General features: G+C 51.1%; 1 protein-coding gene and 1 pseudogene across 1 annotated transcript; one reads left to right on the forward strand and one right to left on the reverse strand.

The window, feature by feature from the left end:
- Positions 1-3,439: 3,439 nt before the first annotated feature.
- Positions 3,440-6,420, reverse strand: LOC109778892 (exocyst complex component EXO70A1). Its single transcript, XM_020337478.4, has one exon. The coding sequence runs from the start codon at positions 5,975-5,977 to the stop codon at positions 3,938-3,940; it is 2,040 nt and encodes a 679-aa protein (XP_020193067.1). The 5' UTR covers positions 5,978-6,420; the 3' UTR covers positions 3,440-3,937.
- Positions 6,195-9,930, forward strand: LOC141027359 (uncharacterized; annotated as a pseudogene).
- Positions 9,931-10,664: the final 734 nt, after the last annotated feature.

Genomic DNA, 10,664 nt, shown 5'->3' on the forward strand with positions numbered 1-10,664 from the left:
TTCCACAGTGACGTGGATGCTATCTTGTAGCAGCCCCTGCTCCTGAACGTCTGCACAAGCCTTGTGAAAGATGCTCTTTGCATTCGAAGCATCCACAGAGCCTTTGTGTCGTTGCTATTTTTGTTGTAGATCAGATTCACTATCCTCTCCTGATCCCGGATTAACGTCGGACCATGCCGTATTACTAGATTTGTCATTTTGATGAACAACTTTCTTACAGACCAACAAGATCCAGGCCCGAACCATAGCTATCGACGATGCTGCCTGAACTACAAGCTTCATCAGTTCATCCACAACGTAAGCGACATCCATGGTGCAGTCAGCAATGGCGCAATCGACCCTAAACGGTCCTAATGAACGACCTAACAGAGGAAGGGGAGCTTACCGGCTTCGGGGTCGGGGGGGAGGGCATGGCTGAGACGAGGATGGCAGGACGGAGTTGAAGAAGAAGGGGAGAGGCAGCTGCCATTGCCGGAGAGTGATGCTGATGTCGCCGCTGCTATCGCAGATCCGAGTCATCGTCGTCGTCGGTGCCAAGAACAGAGGATGGCTTTTTCTAGAGCGGGGGTGAGCGGGTAAATGGGGGTGAGGGTATATTACGCCATCCTGCCTCCGCCAATTTCCGTCCCCACCATCTCCGCCCGAACCCCCTGCACTGCGTCCTACGTCGGGGCCAGCTTTTGCGCCCGAGTCAGTTTAGCTGGCTGGAAATGTCTGATTCGAGCATTTCAAGCAAGCTAGGCTCTGGAATGCTTTAAGTTCCGAACCGATGCGAACCAAACCGCCTTGCACGCAACCAAACAAACCTTTTTCATCTCGCCCAGGCCTGGTTGGGATGTATGCAGCCTACCAAACGAGCCCCTAGTAAATTTGCAACCAATGCTAGCTACGAGCAGCACGTAAGCCAGCCCGGCCCAGCCCTGCGCGTGCGCAGACGGCTACAGCGCCACAATGGGGGCGACACGACCACTCTTCCCCACGCCCACTCTCATGGGCCGCGCTCAACTGGGCCGCTAGGAATGCGGCCCTGGGACGAAGCAACTGGGCCGCTAGGTCTACCTAAGTTATTTGGGTTAGATCTACCTAAGTTACTTCCAATAATGTGATGCCACGTGGAAGTGTTGGTTCCGAGAAAAGTATGACCACTTGAGAACAACAAAGACGTAATCTTGAAACTTCCAGGAAGTTTCCGCTAATATCTTCGTCGCAAATATGGCAGCAGGAGGTTGCCAGGAAAGTTCCAATGATGGCCCCACATATTTACTTTTGGCTCCACTAAGAGCATCTCTAATAGCTTTGAGATACGTGTTGGTAGAGTGTGCCATATATGTTTTCTATAATACGACACCTGGGATGGAAAAAACCGTAAATCGGCGACGACCCATCCCCGCCGCCACAGGCCTTTCCCCGTCCTTCCCTTGCTCGGAGCCGCCGGACAAAGCCCTAGCGGCAGACGGTGGCGGAGGGCCTTCTTTTCCGCTCTTGTGCCTCCATCAAGGCACCTGAAGGAGTCCCCTACCTCGTCCAGTGTCTGCTTGCGCCGTTGCTGGGGGCGCCCCCACGCTCACGCTTGGGGGACACAGCCAGGACGGGTGTGACCGCCATGATCAAGGTAGTGGCTTGTCGTCCACCTCATGTTGCTTTCCCTTGGCCAGATCTAGTCGGGGCAGAAGCCTTGGGTAACTGACCTCGCCTAGATCCAGCAGGACGACCTAGGGGTTTGTGGGCGCGAATCCTCCCCATGCCGGTCATGGTTGCACGACCAGAGCCCAGAGCTCATGGGGATGTGGAAAGAAGGTGTCTTCCCGTCCTGGATGCCGCCGATGCTTGTTCTCATCCAGATCTGATGGGTCTGGCCTAGGGTTTTCCGATGTGGTTGGTCTTCCCCTTGTTCCTGTCATGGAAGTGGGGTAGGGGTTCCCGGGGATGTGGAAGGAGGTGCCTTTTGGTCCCGTCCCACGGTGGTTGGTGGCCTTGGTGTCGGGCAGCGGTACAGTTGGGCGCGGGATCCTGGATGCCAGGGCGGCGGCCTTGGAAGGTGGTATGCAAGGGCATCTTCTCACGACGATTGAAGGTATGTCCATGATTTGACATGGTGAAGGATTGTGGTGATGTTGCATATGATGTTTCTTCAAGTTGTTGTTTATGTTTCCTTGTATGTGATGCTTGATGTACCATGTGGTAAAATATGGCATGCTCACCTTATTTGTTTGATTGAATGATGTATAAAACATAATGCCTAATTTATGAATCATAATGTAGTCGTACCGTGTCTAAACTAGTTGGTTTCGTGCATAAACAAGGAGAAAAAGAAAGAAAGAAAGAGGAGACGTATTGTGTTGACAGAAATCTACTTTGAATCAGTTCTTGGGACGGCATATCTTAGTTTGCAAGGGGCAATGAATTTAGGGGAATTTAGTGGCGATGAGGGAACCGCATATCTTAGTTCGCAAGTGAAAGAAATTTAAGGAGATTGAGTGACGATGAGCACAGACACACTCTTAGGAAGTATTTGCTCCCAGAAATGTACTACCTTTCATAGAGAATATATGTGTTGGGTCATTCTTAAGACTCAACATATTGTACACGCTCTAAGGTCTAAATTGAAGCAAACGGTGTTTCTATTTCAGGCCAGGCAACTAATTGCCAGCATTGCCGTCGTTGCAGACATGCCAGGTCTGGATGGTCTTTGTCAATTTGCGACATCATGAAGGGCAATGAACTCATCTTCTACAAAAAAGTAAGTATACATCTATACTTCAATATTACATGGTGCTTATTTGGTCCTTATATATGAATTGTTAAAAAAATCTGATTATGCAACAGACAGATTTATGGTTCCCTCGTCGACGCGACACAGAGAGCATTTCCACATACTTATTCAGCCATTTATATTGCAACCAAGCAGCAAAGCTCTAAACAATAAAAGACAGAATTAGCAAATATTTACAACATCGTCAAATTTTTAAGCCCTTCATGATGATGGACGACGCTCAAATTTCTTAGTAGCTATACAAATGAAAAGTGGTTGTAAAATGTGATTACAAATACTGACACAACATCTCTTTTTTTGGTAGAACTGGAGTCCTTGTTAGCGAAGTGTCAAAAAAGAATCATGCTCAATTCAACTTCAAGATCGCGTTGAGGAAGAACCATCGCCGGCGTACAAGGTACGAATTTCAGTACATTCTTCTGTGACCGGACACACACAGTTAGCAGTTGCATTGCAGTCATATGCCAGGTCAGTAAATTCAGGAGCTACCTGACTAACTCACCAAGCAAGGTAAACTATACATTAATTCTTTTTGCATGAAACACTCATGTTCAGAAGCTAGCGCCGCAAACGGGCGCATGATTTATCTGTAGAACAGAGCATACAGAAGTAGCAGTATATATAATAGGTAATGAAAGAGAAAGAAAAGACATGTGGAACCGAAACTTCGAAGATAGACTGATTTCTTGCCTCATATAGTCAGTCAATTGATCACTGTCATTTTTGTCACAGGCAGTAATATACTTCCATATAATTCAATGAACATTGATAAAAACAACTAAATACCCACCTAAATTACAACCAATCTTTGACATATACCAGACAACTGATTACACATCTTATGCTCCACACATAAGTTTCCTAAAACGAATAGAGTATATGAATGCTAGAGATACAAATGCGAAGAGAATGGCCTAGGGGAAGGGGACCCCCATATGCTCTGAGGAATGATTTCAGTTTCCTTCTCCCCCACTATGTCAGTGCTGGAGAAGTCTATGTTCTTACTATGCTCCAGCAGCTCTTATTATCATCGAGCGATTACAATGTATCCCGCACAGCCGGGATCTTCAACGCCTGGCTCGAAATAAATTAAATCATTCTTTGATTATTCAGTTATTGCACAACACTACTGTACATCCAATCTTTCCGGAGTTTCAACTGATGCTATTGCAATGTTGAAGCACTCCGCTGCAGCCCAGTCACTGCACTGGCAATCTTGCCATTTGAGTTTCTGATCTGCATGCTTGCAGTCCTCCTAGTCCTAAGCTTCGGCATGAAGAGGGTGCTAAGCATCTTATCAAGGCCTTCAGCGCTGTACTTGACGTACTTGCTCGCGCTGATGTCCTGCTCGACAAGCGGCCCGTAGTTCTGCATGAAGCTACGGTAAACAGGCACTATAGCCTGCACCACAAGGTGGCACACCCTCTGCTGCAGATCCTTATCTGGTATGATCCACGCGGACTGCTTCTGGTACATCTCATCAAAGCTGGCGTTGAACGATTTGAGCCGCTGCTTCACCAAGTCCCTTGCTGTAGCCTGACCCTTGGAGAACAAGATCAGACCCTCCCTGCTCAGCAGGGGCGCAAGCGTTCCCCAGCTCTCCCTTAGAAACAGTGCTGAGTAGTAGTCCTTGTACTGCTCATGCTCCCGGAGCCATTCATCACCTAAGATCTCCCCCATCTTGGTACTCTTCAGGTGCTTGAAGAAGTGCGAGTGGGTGTTCATCATGAAGAGAGATGACAGCGTCTTGTCCTCATACGCCTTTGCCCATGTGTCGAAGTTGGCCTCCAGGGCCTTAACAATGTTGTGCACTGCATCGACGAGCATCTTGTCGTTGAACGCCTCCTTGCGCCAGCTGCGGTGGATGGTAAGCACTTGTGTGAGCACAGACCGATATTGCTCCCCAAGGAGTTGGTTGCAGTACTTGGGGACGAAGGTAACCAGGCCTGGCACTCCGCCGTCGGCTGGGGGCGGCATTTTGCGCTGCAGCTCCACCTGCACCAGCAACTCCTCAAAAATCTCAACAGAGCCATCCACCACTCTCTTCACAAGCTCTCTGGTCCTGCTTTGGATCTCCAGGCATGCCTTTCCACCAAACAACCGGTTGAAGTCCAATCTGAGCTTACTGAGAGAATCGAACACATCAAGCAGCCTCAGGAGCTTGATGGGGTCCTTCTTGGCATCAGCCACGGCGCGGCCAAACTTGAGGAAATCAAGAATTCCAGCGCGCGCCGCAATGTCCGCGAAGCAAGCGGCCGCGGCTTCTGGCCGCCGCTCGAAGACAGCAACACAGAGCTTCCGCTCCGCTTCCAATAGGTGGCGCACCGCGAACTCCAAATGCCGGCCCCAGAGCTCGACGCTCGGGCTCAGCGCCTGAGCATCCTGTGTCTGGTCTTGCAAGTAATCGAGGCCGAGCGCGTGGAGGCTGGCGCTCACCGTGTCCCCACGAGCGTCGGCATACGCCGCCACACAGTAGCTGAGCCGCCCATTAGCGGCGAGGCGGTCAAGGGTGAGGCCGAGCTTCTGCACGGCGGCGGCGGGGATCCTCGGCGGCGTGATGGAGGCGGCGGCGGGCTTGGCCTTGTCGTGGTCCTCCTGCATAGCGAGCGGAGCAGAGTGCTCCGCGAGGAGGCGGCAGAACTCGGCCTCGAGCACGTCGAGGGCGGCGGTGAGGAGCCCGGCGTCGAGGCCGGCGGCGGGGACGCCCTTGAGTTTTGAGAGCGCCCCGGCGAGGTCGGCCACGAATCGGGGGTCGGCGAGGCTGCGCTTGCCGAGGTAGTCGACAATGTCGGAGAGCCAGTCGACGGCGAGGCCGCAGTTGTCGGCGAGGAAGCGGAGCGCCTCCTCGAGGCGGGCGACGAGGGCGAGGTAGCCCGGGAGGTCCTCCCTGGCGGCGGCCCCGGCGAGGAGCGGCGGCTCGAGGCCGTGCACGGCGTCGAACACCTTGAGCACGGCGGCGGCGGGGCCCACTGCCCGGTCGATGTTGGGCCCCGCCCCCTCGAGCGCGTCCCGCGGCGCCCGGATCGGGCGCACCCCGGCCTCCGTGGCCGCCAGCCGCGCCTGGATCTCCCCGACCCTGGCGCCCGAGCGCGCCAGCGCGTGGCTCAGCGCCCGCGACCGCTCCACCCCCGCCCGCAGCGCGCTCCGCGCCGCCTGCAGGCTCGCCATCCTCCGCGCCTCCTCCGCCCCCTGATCCATTCCCATCCCCCGCCGCCTACGCACAAGCTCGCCCTCCGAATGCGCGCCGGACGGACCGCTCGACGCCCACGGCCGCGGGCGGGTTCGTCCCGCGCTCTGGCTCGCAGGAATTCGCGCAGGAATCAATCTGCCGGCCGGTGAGAGCTCGGGGTCCGGCGTCCCTTGCAAGCGAGTGCGTACTACTTATCCGCGGAGGCAGGGAGGGAGGGAGGGGGGAAGGGCGATGGCGACGGGCGCCCGTCCGGCCGTGGAGGTGGGTGACGGGCGCTGGGAAGATGGGTGCTCTGCTGTGGCGTGCGGGGCAGAGGCGGAGGGAGGTGGAGCGGGGAGGAGAAGGGGGGCTGAGGTTTAGGTTGGACTTGGAAAGGGGGAGAGTTTTTGGACGGGAAAAGGAGGGCTGGGAGAGTCGAAACTGAAGGCACGCGCTCCGGCCTCCGGCGCTTGCTTGGGCTGGTCCGGTCTGTGGTTGGGGCGTGTGTGGAGTCGAAAAGAAAAGAAATTGTGGGGCTGGCTGGCCACGCGGACGGGGGGCGAGGTGGCGGCGGCCGCAGGTTGGGTAATTGGAGCCAGCTCGCGCCCCACGCGGCACCGGGTTTTGTTCTCACTTTGCGTCGGGGCCTTTTCCCGTGGCCCTCTGCTTCGTGGGGACTACTTTCCGCGCGGGTCGGGCGTCGTGCCCGTCGCCGTTTCTTCCCGGTTCGGTTCGGCCGAGCGGTTGACCGTGCCGTTGCTGTCAGGTACACCCCTGTGCGTCCGAGTTTCACCGCAATTATTGCCTACGCTCACTTCAATCTGTTCTTGTACTGCCAGTACGCTTGCACTGTCACGCACTCACGCCAGGGCCAGGCTCACTCTGCTGGATGGATGGACGGATGCCACCGCTTTGTGCGTGGGGGTACTACTTTCCACTTTTGTTGCTTGCCCGCACGCTGACACGCCAGCGACTTGGCTTGGGTGCCCCCGGGCCGTGTCTACCTGGGTGTGGGTGCACGCCAGTGGAGTTCATGTTTGTATGCGACGGGGCAAGGGAAACGTGATACCGCAAAGGGATGGCGTGGAAGCAACGTGGATCAGTACGCACCGGAAGCTTCTGTCCCGGCTGAAGCCGCTGCCATGTTGGCGTGCAGCAGCCGATGGAGCGCTTCAATGTGGGTTGGTTGGGCGTGAAGTTCGGCCAGTGGAGTAGTAATAAACTTAATTAATGGCCGGGGGCTGGAGGACGGTTGGTGATCGCCATCGCTACCGGCGGGCTGACCGCCGGGTCTCTCATCAGCGGTACGCCGTGCGCCGGGTCAGGACGTGCCGACTGATGTAGTACGTGGTGTACGTGAGCGAGCACGGTCAGTTCCAAAAGAGGGTGATGGAGCGTGGAAGGTGGAACGAACTGGCAGGCGGCCATCGGCTGTCGCGTCCAAATTCCTGATTTAGGCTAGCTGTAGTTGACCTTCTGGCGCCGTGCTGTTTCCACGAAGCGCTGTACTTACTGGTAAATAAATACTGTGCTGGTAGTACCACCGGCGTTGGGCACTTTTGGCTAAGCATGCATGCATAGTTAGCTGGCTGCTTAATTACCAGACCGTACCAGCACATGACGTTAACTTTGAGAAACCTAGCTAATCAGGGCGTCTCCAACGCCGACCGCCAGACCTCCCTCGAGCGTGAGAGGTCGCGTCCGTTCTTGGCCAGAATGAATGTGGTTCCGGCACTCTCAAGTGGCACGAATACGTGACAACCGCTTCGCGCGGAAGTGGGCGTGGGCCGGGTGGGACCGGGGTGTCGGATGAGTGCGTGGCAGCAGTCCAGACGACCGCAAAAGCCCTCCCCCTCACTCGATTTGTGAGAGAGCGGACGTCCGGACCGGTTCGCAGATCGATAGGTTACCACTACTCGGCACTGTTTCTAAGGGAGAGCTGGGGAACACTTGCGCCCCCGCTGAGCAAGGGAGGGTTTGATCTTGTTCTCCAAGGGTCAGGCTACAGCAAGAGACTTGGTGAAGCAGCGGCTCAAATCGTTCAACGCCAGCTTTGATGAGATGTACCAGAAGCAGTCCGCGTGGATCATACCAGACAAGGATCTCCAGCAGAGGGTGTGCCACCTTGTGGTGCAGGCTATAGTGCCTGTTTATCGTAGCTTCATGCAAAACTACGGGCCGCTTGTTGAGCAGGACATCAATGCGAGCAAGTATGTGAAGTACAATGCCGAAGGCCTTGATAAAATGCTGGGCACCCCCTTCATGCCAAAGCTATATGACTAGGAGGACGGCAAGCTTACAGCTCAGAAACTCGAATGACAAGAATGTTGGTGCAATGACAGGGCTGCATCGCACTACTTCCACATTGCAATAGCATCATTTGATGAAACTTTGAAAAGACTGGATGTGAAGTGTTGTGCAACAACTGGATAATCAAGAATGATTTAATTTTCCTCGAGCCAGCCTTTGATGACCCCGGTTTTGCGGGAGACATAATAATGGCTCCATGGTTAGAGATGCTGGAGCATAAGAAGAACATGAACTTCTCCCGTGCCGACATCGTGGGGAAGGAGGACACCGAAGTGCTTCCTCGGAGCATATCGAGGTCGCCTCCCCCTAGACCATTCTCTTGGCATTCTTATCTCTAGCAGCATGCTCAATTCATTGTAGTGAACTTATGTGGGGAGCATAATATGTGTAATCACTTGTCTGTTACATGTCAAATATTGGTTGTAGTTTACCTCCGTCCTGATCTATTGGTCCTTTTCTTATTTTATGTCAAAATTTGATCATGGATTTAGTTAACTAGATGTTAATGCGTGTCATAAAAAATTATGTCGTTGGATTTGTATTTGAATATAATTTCAAATGATACTATTTTTTGTGACATACATTAACATTTAGTTAACTAAATCCATGATCAAAATTTGGCATAAAATACTAAAGGACCAATAAATCAGGACGGAGGTAGTACGTAGGTTTTTAGTTGTTTTTATCAACATTCAGTGAATTACGTGGGAGTATATCACCACTAGTGGCAAAAATCACAGTGACCAATTGATCGGCTACATGAGGCAAGAAATAAGTTTATCTTCAAAGTTTTGTTATCACATCTTTCTTTCCTTCTCTGCAATTGATCGGCTACATGAGGCAAGAAATCAGTACTTAGATTTATCTAGGTACTGATGTACCTAGACACGTTTTTAGTGTTAGATACATCTGTATCTAGATAAATCTAAGAAGACGGATGCAATATACTCCCTCCGTCTCATAATATAGTCAAAAACATTCTTATATTATGGGACGGAGGGAGTATTATATACACTGGTAATACTTATTTATGCTTTCTACATATAAAGCGTGCGCCGCTAGCCTCTGAACATGAGTGATTCCATGCAAAAGGAAGAAGTGTAGAGTGTACTGTGCTTGGTGAGCTAGTCAGGTAGCTCCTGAATTTACTGACCTGGCATGTAACTTTGCAATGCAACTCTTACCGTGTGTGTCCCCTGACAGAAGAATTCACTGAAATTCGTGCCTTGTACGCCGGTGATGTTGCATCATCATTCAACATTGTTCTCCCTAAACGGGACCTTGAAGTTGAATTGGGCATGATTCTTTGTTGACACTTTGCTGACAACGACTCCAGTTCTACCAAAAAAATTGTTGTCAGTATTCATAATCAAATTTCACAACCTTTTTCATTCTAGTTGTAGCTATTAAGAATCAATTTAGTGTCGTCCATCATCATGCAAGGGCTTAAACATTTCATGACGTTGCTGATTCTATCTTTATTGTTTAGAGCTTTTTGTTGCATCGTCAAGAGAACAGTAAATTGTTCTGCTGTATAATCAGAGGCACCAAGTAAGCATAATGCATACTTACATTTTTTAAGTATAGATGTATAAAAAAATTGTAGAAGAAGAGTTCATTGCCCTTTATGATGTCGGCAATGCATGCTGAAAAAAATTTGCCTGGCCTGAAACAGAAACACTGTTTGCTTCAATTTGGACCTTCAAGCATTTTAAGCGTTCATATGGTATGCATGCTTGTATTTCTCGCCCGTGATCTTTGTCCGTGCTCCAGCAGAGTTGGCACGAACCGCTGTTTTTGGGCCTTGATCTTTACTTGGCATTCAGTGTTCCATGAAGTGACAAGTCGATGACACACTAGTATTTTCTGATCCAGGAATAATTTGCAGAATTTGCAAAAAAAAATCCAGTATTGTTGCCCGGCGGAACTCGTAGAATGAAAACCTGAAAGAAATATTAAAAAACAAGGTGATTTTATAAAAGACTGCATTTTCTAGCAGTAGGAACTTTGAATGAGTTTCAGGAATCAAGATGGTGAAAACTGATTTCTCTTTTACGGCTTGCCCACTTTGTTTTTCTTTTAAAAAGCGGAAACTAAAGTCCCACGACCGATTAATTAAGCATAAGACAATTACCCAATTATTGGCGAAACATTGAGACAAAAATTGTTACACACTTGTTTATGAGAGAAAAATAAGCAAAAGCCTTACATGACATGTACACTACTCTATGAAGCAACACCACAACAAAACCACATCAATGCAATACCACAACAAAAACACATTAACAAACACTCTTGACACGCTACTTTTGTAAACTCACAACACATGGACTGCAACATCACATAAGTCCCTCCCCCCCTCCTCAACTTGCTGCAACTAGATGAAAGCGCATCGAGAACAAAGACAACCAA

Source organism: Aegilops tauschii, chromosome 7 (assembly GCF_002575655.3).
Source record: "Aegilops tauschii subsp. strangulata cultivar AL8/78 chromosome 7, Aet v6.0, whole genome shotgun sequence".
Lineage (NCBI taxonomy): Eukaryota > Viridiplantae > Streptophyta > Magnoliopsida > Poales > Poaceae > Aegilops > Aegilops tauschii.